Source organism: Homalodisca vitripennis, unplaced genomic scaffold, assembly GCF_021130785.1.
Source record: "Homalodisca vitripennis isolate AUS2020 unplaced genomic scaffold, UT_GWSS_2.1 ScUCBcl_14528;HRSCAF=25317, whole genome shotgun sequence".
Lineage (NCBI taxonomy): Eukaryota > Metazoa > Arthropoda > Insecta > Hemiptera > Cicadellidae > Homalodisca > Homalodisca vitripennis.
Window position 1 is genome coordinate 35,729 of NW_025790709.1, and position 12,938 is coordinate 48,666.

At 33.5% G+C, this 12,938-nt stretch overlaps 1 protein-coding gene across 1 annotated transcript in view; it reads left to right on the top strand.

Moving 5' to 3' along the window:
- The window catches only part of LOC124375174 (trimeric intracellular cation channel type 1B.1-like), a 31,318-nt gene extending 18,942 nt beyond the window's left edge, over positions 1 to 12,376 (top strand). Inside the window, 5 exon segments of the mRNA XM_046833283.1 lie at positions 1,400 to 1,488; positions 3,849 to 3,936; positions 9,709 to 9,829; positions 12,217 to 12,345; positions 12,347 to 12,376. Coding sequence (XP_046689239.1) covers positions 1,400 to 1,488; positions 3,849 to 3,936; positions 9,709 to 9,829; positions 12,217 to 12,345; positions 12,347 to 12,376 — 457 coding nt within the window.
- The last annotated feature ends 562 nt before the right edge of the window (positions 12,377 to 12,938 follow it).

Consider the following 12,938-nt stretch of genomic DNA (forward strand, 5'->3'; position numbering starts at 1 on the left):
CAAAGGATACTGGGGTGAGAAAAATACTAGAGAAACATGTAATTCCAGAGAGAGAAGGCACAGATGGCATTATACCCTGGGTGTTCACATCGTTGCATACATTTATAAAATGTTCATTAAACCTTGAAACTATATAATCTGGTTCAGAAACAACCAAACCATTGTAGTCCAATCCTTTGGTACTTTTATTACTCTTATTCCAACCTGAATAATCAGTAACGGTGCCAAACGGCTCTACCGGTGTTGTCACTGTTTTCAATATGAGATCTCGCCAGTAAATTCTTTTCAAATAAAATTATATTTCTGTACTCTCTTTTTTTTATCTTTGTTCTTCTTATCTTTGGGTGAATACTACCCAATTAGTAAAAACTTATTTTCTAGGTAATATAGGTGGTAGACATATGAAGTGAAATGTTTAGTGTGTGAGAGAGAGGCCGCCGGGACTCGGTTCCATCAGGGATCTTCTTTAGAAAAACAAACTATAGGTTTGGCTACACCAGTCAATATTTTAGCCAAGGAAAATGAAATGAAAATAGCTGGTAGAGTGATCTTTGCTGTTCTTAATTGAGTTACTCAAACTAATATTTTGAAACATAGCAGCTTAGATCTAAGATCAGTCAGTTTTTTTAATGACTCGACCAAAAGGAATATATGAAATCAAATTTATAGTTAATGGATGTGTGTGTGTTAAGTGCGTGCGTGCGTGCGTGCGTGCGTGCGTGCGTGTGTGCGTGCGTGTGTGTAGGGCTGAAAAGGTAAGTTTTACACTACTCTTCGATCAAAATATATAGATACCCAAGTTTGAATGTTAAAAAACTAGGGCTACAATAATGAGAACTATATTAAAATTTAGCATATTTATTTCTGAGTTAGCATACAAAGCAAATTATTTAAAAAACAATAACGTTCAGTTTTTGTGTTGGTGAGAATGAAAAAGGTACAGGTTTTTGGCACTTTCAACCAAACTGCAACTTTGAAAACTAATAACTCAGAAAATTGTGACTTAATTAAGACTAAATGTTTATAGAATAGGTTTAAGTATCCTGTTTAGAATATGTAATTTTAGAATGTTGCAAAAAAGGTGTTATAAATTATCATTTGAACTTTATTTTTGGGGGGTTCAAACAGTTTTATTCAATAATATATACAAGATTTTTGAACAATTTTCTTTTAACAAATTTTAGGAAGCTTCTGACCTTTGAATTTTCCTACCCTTAAATACTGGATCAATAGTTTATTTACTCACTATTTACAGAAATACGATGTTCCTGCTGCTCAAGAACAAAATTTGTGTGATTTATTCTAAGATGAAGGAAATTAATACCTACTTCATTTTTACTTAAACTTATATATATATCACCTTTGGAACTAAAAAAAACTAACATGTTCCTCATTGCAGGTGTAAGAAAGTATATGACGGAGTTACTCATGCAGCCAAACTCTATCCTAACGCTTACATCATTATGATCCTCATCGGAACTCTGAAGGGTAGGTACACAAGATAATTTTCCTGATGTTATAACTAACTGACTTGATAAGCCTAAAGATCATGTATAAAAATATAAAATCAAGACATACTTTTCTGATCAATTGATTTTTTTAAATCAATGTTTTTGTCAAACCAATACTGTATCAAAATATTGATATATTTGTTATAAATGTAAACAATAATATAAATTGCACACACACACACACACACACACACACACACACACACACACACACACACTGCCAAAACACAATAAACATGCCATTTGCCATTTGTATAAGTGGCAATAGCCTAATTTAATTTCAATAAACATTGAATCACAAAAAGTACTTGCTCCGCCAGGACTCGAACCTGGATCTCTCACTTGCCGGTTGAATGTGGTAATGGTAGCACTAGTAACAGAATGTGGTAATGTTGAATGTGGTCAGAGCCCGTGGTGTAATGGTAGCACATGTGTATTCTCTTCATGCAGAAATAAAAATAAAAAACCAAATATTGGTAAACTCTTTATGAATGTTTGTATGTCTTTAGCATACTTCTTCAGATAACAATAAATAGTGTATAAATATTTACAAAATTAAATAATTGAACTAACTAAATATAAACAAGAAAGAGAACTGAAATAGAATAATAAACAGTAGAAAATACCTCACAGCTGATGTTTCATCAGAAATACTAAAGAGTGAAAAAATAATTTTAGAAATAAACAAAAATGTAGTAATTTGTTCTTTAGGTAGGAATGTTCAAACCTAAAGGAAATGTTGATTTTAAAACAAGATAATGAGCAATTCCACTCCTTCTCAAATTAAACCTATTTATATTTTCGTTGGCATGCAATGGAACATTATTGTTCCATTGCAGTATATATATATATATATATAAATTTTAAACTCTGTACGTTACTTCTGCACTTCTGTACTGGAAATTGCACGGTGCTGAAATGTAATGTCGCTGAATATCTACAAGATAATTGATTTGGGTAGATCTGAAATGAAAATGTAAGATTTATTTACAGCTAAGTGGAAACAGATTTAATAATCATTTTAGAAGACACAGTTTACTCAGTTTATCCACTAACACAATGACTGAGGCAGATGCACTAGTGTGTGCACCTCGTTCTGCTGTATATCGTACTGACGAGTAGTCAAGGTCACCTAGTAAAGCTGCAATAAAGATGTTAATAAGGAGCTACCCCTAAATTACTAATGCTCCAGGGGGAGGGGAATATTCGGCAGTGTTACATACTGTTATGAGTGAGGGTATGGGGTTTTGACATATCATTACGTAACTATTAAACCTTAACAGTTAAAATTACTTGAATTCGCTTACAAAATATGCCTGCTTCTCAAAAATTTTAAAGTTTGAATTATATTTTCCTCCCGTAAAAGCAAACAGAAAGAAGTCGTTTATTCATCTAGACACCTCCTTAAATGGTAAAGCAGTTTGTAAATATATTTGTGTCAAGCATTTTTTACTGAGTAGGCATTATTGATATTTGAGTAACATTGACAGTGTTTGATAAAAACTTAGGAGAAACTGTCTCCTTCACTGACTCACTCACTCACTAGCAAAAATAAAACCTTTGCAAAACATTGTCTCTAACATAAATCCAAATATGCAACTTGGTAAAAAAGAATGACTCAGCATTGTCACTACACAGAAGTCAAAAGCCCAGACACACATCTCATCAATACAGGAAAAAGTGGAACACTAACAAGAAAAACAATTTTGGCACTTCCTGTGGTATCATTGAGTGTCATCTGAAACAATTAGACAGGAAGGCAATAGTCAGGAGAGAGAAGGTTAAAGACAGCCAATTGTGGCTCTATGTTTTGCTCCTAGATCTTATTTCATGGTATGTGTATGAATTTTGTTTGTTTTGTTTGATTGTTAAAATCTTTTTAAGTTTCCTAGTGGGATTTTTTTACGAATATTGGTACCCAAAGTGGCCTAACCTTCTGTTAACAGTCTATGTTCTATGTTCAAATATCTTATGTTCTACAGTTGTGAAATGCTAGATTTATATTAATAAATCAAGTTTTAGGAGTTTAAAGTAGTCCTTATTATATTACAATTTTTAGAATAATATAAATTAGGTGGGGTGTTGGTGGCAGCATTATATAATTAATCAGAGGGGTGGGAGGGGGAGGCTGTTGTTACCATTACAAGGAGGGGTGTTCTGTAAAGTCCGTTTTTAACATTACGTAATTAAGTGACGGTCTCTAAGTCATGTTTTTTTTGTGGCAAGAGTATGTTGGTGACTATGTGTTGTTTATATTGTTAATAAACATAGAAATATACTCAACAATCATTAATGAATATATAAAAAACAGTAAAAAGTTCCATTCCTCTTTTGCAGGTAACGGTGCCGGATTCACAAAACTCATAGAGAGGCTCATCAGAGGCGTTTGGACTCCGACTGCTATGGAGTTTATGCAACCAAGCTTGTAAGTTAACTCAACTGTTATTGTAAATAATGATTATATTGTGTTTTGATAAAATACATCATCGAACAATTAATTTAAAAATGCCTCTTGGTGAATAATGGAGTGTCTTGTTAGCTATCTATTCAATCAGTTAATGAACATACTACAGTAACATATTATTAAATAATAGTAATATACAATAATGAGCAATATATTTAATATATTTGACATTGATTCATATATTACACATTTTTATTCTCAATGAAATATTAAACAAACAAATCTTACAATAAAAAATTTAAATCATTTTGTCCATCTAAATTTAAAAAATTAAAGTGGTAGAAATAAGTAAATGTTAAAAATGTTGACAATAATCAAAAATTCCATGATTCAAATTGGGCTTGGCCTAGAATTATTTTATTTTATATGTATGTGTTGTGTACGGGTTTACGGGGAGGGAATCGGAATAATAAAAGACTGAATTAGTTTACATCATCGACTGTGCTCGGTTAAGGTTGGAGGGTAACAGAGAGCGAGACAAGGGTAGGACACTGGAAGTGGTAGGTGGTGTGATCTGGTGGCGTGATGAGAACAGCCAATGGCATTTATTTCAAACTAATCACCCCATATGGACGTCACAGCATCATAGATCATACAGTTGGTCTTTGGCTGTGGCTTTAACTTGCCAGTAACAATTTATAATATGTTTAATAATTATTATTATTAATTATTATTGTAATTCAATACATTACATTTCCTCCCTTCCAAATTTCAAAATAATTGAATTCACACAAGTCATAGATAAATTAAACAATACAAGTGTAATAATAAATATATAATAAACACATATAAATATAAATAACACATATCATTATTAAATGTCATCCTTAAGTACTGTAAGTTATTTACAAGTTTAATTTCTCTACAGGTTTCCTAATACGAGTTGGGTATCTGTTTGTATGATCAGCTGTTCTAGTGACAGGAGAAGGAACAGCTGAGGGTAGAGAAAGACGTGGTCTAGAATGAGGGGTAGTGATGTGACATGGAGAGGTATGATGCGGTGAGGAGGGGGAGAGACCAGCTGATCTAGTGAGGTCAGTGTTACTAATTCTGACTGGGCTAGGAGTTGGCGGACACTGAGCGCCCTGTCTCACGCTCCGCAACTGTACGGTCCTGAGATGGTGGGAATTTGACTGTCACTGTCAACAATACTACTGTGTAGTCCTATCAGCTGATCAATATGTCTACTCCAAATTTAGACCAGTTTTTGTCATAACAGAATACATTACATTATTTAACTGTTTTATTACAATGCCCTCTATCCATTTGTCTTTAGAGCGATAATCTCTCACTAATACAGATTGATTAGGAAATAGAATTCTCGTTTTTTTCTACCGCCAAAATATTCTTTTTGTTTGTCCTGTTTTAATTGCACAGTTCTGGCTATATTAGGTCTGAGTAAATCTAGCCTGCATCTTAGTGGTCTATTAAACATTAATTTTGGCAGTGTTGTCTCGTTAGTAGTGCTATGAACGGAGTTTCTGTAATCAAATAACATCCTATTCAAGGCTACTTTAGTATCAATATTTTCTTGAAAAGCCAATCTTATTTTACGTTTAGCATACTTAACTGAGTTCTCAGCCTGACCATTAGATGAGGATGATAAGCTGGTTGAAAATGTATGTCTTATAACCATTAAGTTGCATGAAATTTTTAAATTCAACTGAGGTAAATGGTGGTCCATTATCACTATGGATAGTGACAGGTAATCCAAATCTAGAAAATAGTTCTCTTAACTTTTTCTATAGCTAGCTTAGCTGAAGTAGAGCCTACTTCAAATACTTCCAACCACTTAGTGTAAGCATCAATTACTACCAAGTAGGTCTTATCTTTGAAAGGACCCAAGTAATTCAATATGCAATCTTTCCCATGGCATAGATGGATAGTGCCAAACATGTAGATTACTCTTACTAGGACTAGAAACGTTCCATAAGGACAGGAAGAGCAATTGTTCGCTAGGCTTTCAATGTTTTCATCTATATTTGGCCACCAAATATAGGATCTTGCTACTGACTTCATTTTTACAATTCCCAAGTGACTCGCGTGTAAACTCATTTAATATGTAGCTACGCAACTTGTTAGGAACAACAATTCTATATCCCCACATAACAATGCCATGCTCAACTGTTAGCTCGTCCTTCCTTTGGAAATAAGGTAACAATTCCCTATTCTCTCCTGACAAAAAATTTGGCCATCCGTACATCACATAGTTATGTATTTGTTTTATAATAGGATCATTTTGGGTTTCAGCTTTTACATCTTCAAAAGTTAAAGGTACTGAACTTTTTTTAGCGATACAGTTTGTAAATAGGTACCTTTCCACCTTGGGTTCATTGTTATTATTTACAACGTGTTTAGTGCTTAATGGTAAGCGTGATAATGCGTCTGCGTTACCATGCTTTTTCTGACCTTACATACTGTACATCAAAATTGTATCCACTTAAAAATAATGCGTATCTTTGTAATCGGCTTGCTGCGAAAACAGGTAAACCCCTTTTTCGGTCCAAATATGCTAATTAAAAGGTTTGTGATCAGTACACAATGTGAATTTTTCGGCCATACAAATATTGATGAAATTTCCTTACTCCATATACTACTGCTAAAGCTTCCTTAATCTATTTGTGAATATTGACATTCTGCTGGTGATAAAGTACGAGAGTGGTATGCAATAGGTTTCTCAACGCCTTCAGGGGTTATGATACTAAGTACGCAGCCCAGCCCTGTCGAGCTTGCGTCTACTGCTAGTTTTACAGGCAACTTTGAATCATAATGCGCCAAAACTGGTGCTTTAGTCAAAACATTCCTTGACATGGCTAAATGATTTGAGACATTTTTCATCAAAATCAAATGGCACGTCCTTTTTTAACAAGTTGTACAACGGACTCAAGATTGTTGACAAATTTTTGATAAACTTTCCATAATAATTTTACCAAGCCAATAAAAGCTTTGACTTGAGTGACAGATTTAGGTACAGGTGCTTGATTTATAGCTTTAATTTTTAGATTCAGAGGTTATGCAGTCCATCTTTATCGATACTAAAACCAAGATACTCGATTTTGTCTACAAAGAATGTACATTTATCTTTCTTTACGGTAAATCCTTTTTCACTCAGGCGTTTACAAACCTCTTGCAACCTACTTACATGAGTTTCGTTATTAGGTGCGGTGATAAGAATATCATCCATGAACACTGATATGCTTCTAAATTATGCAAAGATTGTTCAATAACTCTTTGAAATATGCCTGGGGCTGATGAGATTCCATAAGGCATTCTACTATATGAGAAAAAGACCCTTATGCGTGCTTAATTGTAACATAATTTTTGTGACTCACTGTCTAACTTTAATTGCATATAGGCTTGACTAAGATCTATTTTAGAGAAACGTTCTCCATGCTGTAAATTTGCAAATAAATCTTCTATTCTAGGTATAGGGTACTTGTCTACTTCTAGATACTGATTTAGAGTAACTTTAAAGTCTCCACATAGCCTAATTTCACCGTTCTTTTTTAATACTGGTTACAATGGGCGTTCCCCATTCCGAGCTGCTTACTGGAATTAACACTTGTTTCGTCAACTAAGCGTTGTAGTTCTTTTTCTACCTTACTTTTCAATGAGAATGGTATCGGTCTTGGCTTTAAAATACCTAGGTCTAGCATTTTTCTTTTAGATTTAGTTTTAACTGGTTCGCCTGTGTATACTGACCTAGTTTCTCAGTGAACACTTCTGGAAATTGATTAGTTAGCTCGGACGTCATTGTCTCGAAATTAGCCTTGTTATCTATAGGTCTGTTTATAACACACACAAGTTATTTTTAAACGAAATGTCAACTCCCAGTACTTTAAGCCAATCACGACCCATTAAAGGATGTGAACCTCCTCTAATCACATACAAATCTAAGCATTTATGTATTTTCTCATAGCAAACATCAACATTAACTTTGCCCACAGGTATAATAGGTTCATTAGTGTACGAACTCAAAGTTAGGTCGTTTTCTAACAATTTACAAGAACTAAAATTATTTTCATAAAAATCCTCACTACACACTGTGACACTAGCTCCAGTATCAACTTCAAATATGGTTTCTCGACCTTGCACTAGGACTTTAATCTTAATTGGGTCAAACTCTAATTCTTTTACGGTGAGTTTCATTTACTTTAAATAAATTCTGTATGTCCTCGACATAACTCTCAAGATTTTCATCACTCTGAACATAATTCTTAGAATTATTTGAATCTGACAGTTCTGAACTATCATTTACAAAATTATGTATCTTATAATCTTTGTTTTTCTTGTTTTGAAAATTAGACTGATAAGATATACCTTTCTTAACTTTCGAAAGCTGATTGTCTGGTAACTTACTAATTTTCAGTAGATCGACATACCTTAGATATGTGATTTCTTTTACCACATTTGTGACACACAACACCAAACAATTTGCACTGCTTCCTATAGTGACCACACTGCCCACAGCACGTACACTGCACCTTGACTTCGTGCCTTGCGTTGTAGCTCGCGCTGCCACCGATGCCGCCGACTCTCACATGTGGGTGGTGATGCGCTGCCATCCGCTGGACCCGGCTGCCGCCGTTCACTGTCAATGCCGCCGCATTCTTCTCCGCCGCTTCCACTGAGCAGACGATTTTCACAGCCTGGTCGAAGGATAGGGTGGTCTCTCCCAACAGCCTCTGCTTGGTCGACTCACTCCTGATGCCGCTCACCAGTCTGTCTCTGAGATAGTCGTTGAGGGATGCGCCCAAACTCGCAGTATGCAGACAACTTCTTGAGGCTGGCGATGTACTCTGCGACTGATTCTCCTTCCTGCTGATTCCTTTTGCTGAATTTGTACCTTTCAGCTATGAATGATGGCTTCGGGTACAAATGGTCCTGAATTAACTTCACTAATTCATCAAACTTTTTCACTGAAGGTTTTTCCGGCGTACATAAATCTCGTAACAAACTGTACGTTTTCACACCCACGACTGTTTAGTAACGTACTAAACCCTTTTGTCGTCACTAATACTGTTACAGTCAACGAATAATTCAAATCGTTCAACATACGAATTCCAAGTTTCTGCACTGTTGTCGAAGTCACCGATTCCGCCAATAATTCCCGCCATTTTTTTACTGTTTCACTAAATAAAGACGAAATGTTCTAATTTACGACCTTGTCTTCCAACATCAAAATGTACCGATTTTGAGTCCACGTGACGCCAAACTACAGACACACTTCCTCCCACTATAATTTTCGGAGAAATTATTTACGCACAATCGAACAGGTTGCATTGCACTCGCGGGATCGCATTAATACCTCGTCGCCAATTGTTGTGTACGGGTTACGGGGAATCGGAATAAAAAGACTGAATTAGTTTACATCATCGACTGTGCTCGGTTAAGGTTGGAGGGTAACAGAGAGCGAGACAAGGGCAGGACACTGGAAGTGGTAGGTGGTGTGATCTGGTGGCGTGATGAGAACAGCCAATGGCATTTATTCAAACTAATCACCCCATATGACGTCACAACAGCATCATAGATCATACAGTTTGGTCTTTGGCTGTGGCTTTAACTTGCCAGTAACAATTTATAAATATGTATAATAATTATTATTATAATAATTATTATTGTAATTCAATACATATATTATTGTAATTCAATACTGTATATATATACATTTTGGTTATATAGATTAACCTTAGACATGATTTTACTACTTTTTAAGATCAAATATGTTTTCAGTCCAACAAAAGCCTGCATTGTGGCCTCTATAATCTTTGTGCTTGATAAGAAGACAGACTTCATTTCTGCACCACACGCTTTGGTCTACTTTGGCATTGTTATCTTCTTTGTTTACTTCAAGGTAATCCCTCACTTCTCTTGACATTAATTACTATAATACTAGATAACTAACAATCCAAACTGTCACTTAATTGCCACTTCATTCTGCCTTAGTGGATTTAATTTTGGTAAAGCTGTTATTTTTTAGTTAGTTATACTTAGAACTTAATATAGGAATCATTTTATAAGTAAAATTCAATTTCAAGTTGCATGATTTTTTTTAGACTATTAGCTTTTGAAAATAACCTGATTTGAAGCCTTAATTACACAAATAACCATTGTTATGATTATTACACCATATGCATTCATGTCAGTAAAGGAACATAAAGCACAGTGTCAACAAACTATACTGAAATCTCAATGTGATTGTTAAAAATTTACTTTTTAAATAAATTTGACTGATACAGTGAAGTTTACAAATACTTAATACTTTGGGTTGAGTAAAATTGTAAAAATATAAGATTCACAATACTTCAAGATACCCTTCCTGAAGCCAGAAAAAGAACAAAACAGTTTTTGGGTCACTTCACGAGAAATTATAGACATTTGAAGTAGTCATTTTGGGTCATTTTATAGTCAGACCCAATGGAAAACATCTGATGATTAGGATTTCAAATTTTTACAGTAAGTATATGAAATATGATCGAAGGGTGTGACATACTTTTTATTTTGAAAAATACGACTTAACATTTCCACTATGTTTAAAATGTTACAAAAGAAATATTAATTTTTGTTAATATTAAAAATTTGTTACTCTCTCTGGGAGATTAATATATATAACATTTATTGTTTTTAAATTAAAAAGAAACACATTCATAAGAGATTTTTGTTTATTCTAAAAAAAGACATCACATGCACGTGGATGCACGATGTCTCCATTCTCAACACCATCATAACCAAAAAATAGTTTTTTTCAACAAGGCTAATCTCACTGAGTCTTGCTTGTGTTAAGCTGAGCACACTTATTTAGTTACATTCTGATGAAGATATATGTATACAATGTTATTATACTAATATGTTTCAAATAACTCAACCACTAAAAACATCGTTAAATAGAAAATTACAGTGAATTGAATGAACTTTAACGTTTGACAACAAGGGCGATTTACGTGACCTGAGCTACATACTTTAAAGTTTGCATTCTTTTTTTGATAATGTAAAATAATAATGAAAATATGTTTTCTGTGATAACATAAAAGAAAACTACACTACCTCAATTGAAATCAGTCAGGTTAGAATAAATTATCTATCTATAAATGTAAAGGCAGGAAAATTAGAAAAAATCTATATAAATGGATCAAACGATGAAGCTAAGCATTTGTCGCAGAATGTATTATTATCTTATAATTTGGTACAAAGTAAAATGGTTGAAGATAAGCATACGATGTTTTACGAGATGTATGCAAAGACAAGGAATGCACATGTGTTTTATTTTTAAACAACTAATTTCTTATATAATAACTTTATTAACAAATATGTTGTTTTCTAAAATTATGATTATAAAAATATGATTTCCTCCAGTCATAAATATAATTAAAAAAGTATCAATTCCTGAAGGTATAATAGTTTATTGTATTCATTACACAACATATTCATTAATCAATGGTTTTAAACTCACATTGAGCCTGACTACACAATTGCCTAAATTTTCTAATTTAAATATAATTCCTGTAAAGAGATCGTAAACACGTTTAACTAGATCACTTCTCAAAGAGGGTTATTAATTGAAAAGTTAACCTGAGCTTAATGGTCTATCCTCATTAATTTTTACCTGCCTATCTGTCTAAGTCATCACATTTTGCATAAACTTCATTTTTATACAAGGAACATCGAGTTAAATGGTGGTGCATTATTGTTACGAACTTACTTCTTCTTAAGTTCCCCATGAAGATTAGTAGTCTTTAGGAAATGGACAGAATAAGGTTAAAGAAAGCAGTTTGTGTCTATTCTTTGTATGAAAAAAAAGAAACTAGTTCAGTTAAATCTGTCATTAAAAAAAGAAAGAGTAGCAGGCAAAACTGCTATCACAAAAACACCCACTGTAATTGAATACAATCTTCCTTATGAAGCCAATGATGACAATGAACTTGGAATAAATAACTTGAATATTTTTTTTAGTTATAATCAAATTTCTGAATTCATTCTGTGTTAATTGTCAGTTACCATTTTTACCTTAAGGAAAATTTATGTTTAGACAATTTAACTTGATAGAATAACTCACTATTTTGTTTGTGCCCTAAATTATTAGTTCATATCAATTAATAGATAGATGCGTTTTAAAAATTTGTTTGATAACTAATTGTCATGTTCTTGATTCATTATTTTAATTCTTGTTAGTAACTACTACTTTACTCACAAAAAAAACTTTGGTTATATTCCTCAAGTATTAATGATAATCCCATGTTTCAGTTGTCCTCAATCCTGTTGGGCATCCATGATCCATTTGTTCCGTTTGAGAACCTGTTTTGTGCTCTGTTCATGGGTGGGATCTGGGACTCCCTGGCCAAGGTTCTGGGTCGTGGCGGTAGGTGCCAAGGAGGAGAAGGCCGATGCCAAGAAAAAAGACTAAATATAAACAGTCAATATGTGTGAGTATTTTAACAGTTAACATTAAAAAATCATTAATCTTAAAAATACATTCAATGGAACATTTTCATGTAATTTTTTTTATTCAGATTTACTAAGAAAAGATAGTTAGGTAGTTAGTTAGTCAGATAGTCTCTAGTGAAAATATGCCTTATTTTTTATTTAGTCATAACATTAACTTTAACATGAAAACCACCTTGTATTAAGTCTTGATGATGTTAAGCAAGGTTTAATCTTTTTTATTTTTGTGGGTTCTGTAAAGCTAGTTATCTTCATCGTACTGTGTGTGTTTTTTTAAAAGTATATAGCCGGTGTATGAAGTGGTATTCTTATCTTTATTTACAAATTATACAGCATGAAATTGTACTTTCCACTGTCTGAGACGGATAAAAGGTATTTTTTCCTCTAGACAAAGATTAATCCATAGAAGTAAAATGGAACAGCTTGAACTAAATTATAGGTTGAAGAAAAATTGTATGAGTATCATGGGAGGAAAGTTCATTTTCAGCCTTAGGAGAATTGCTGCCCTTGGCTCTGCCTTGCCA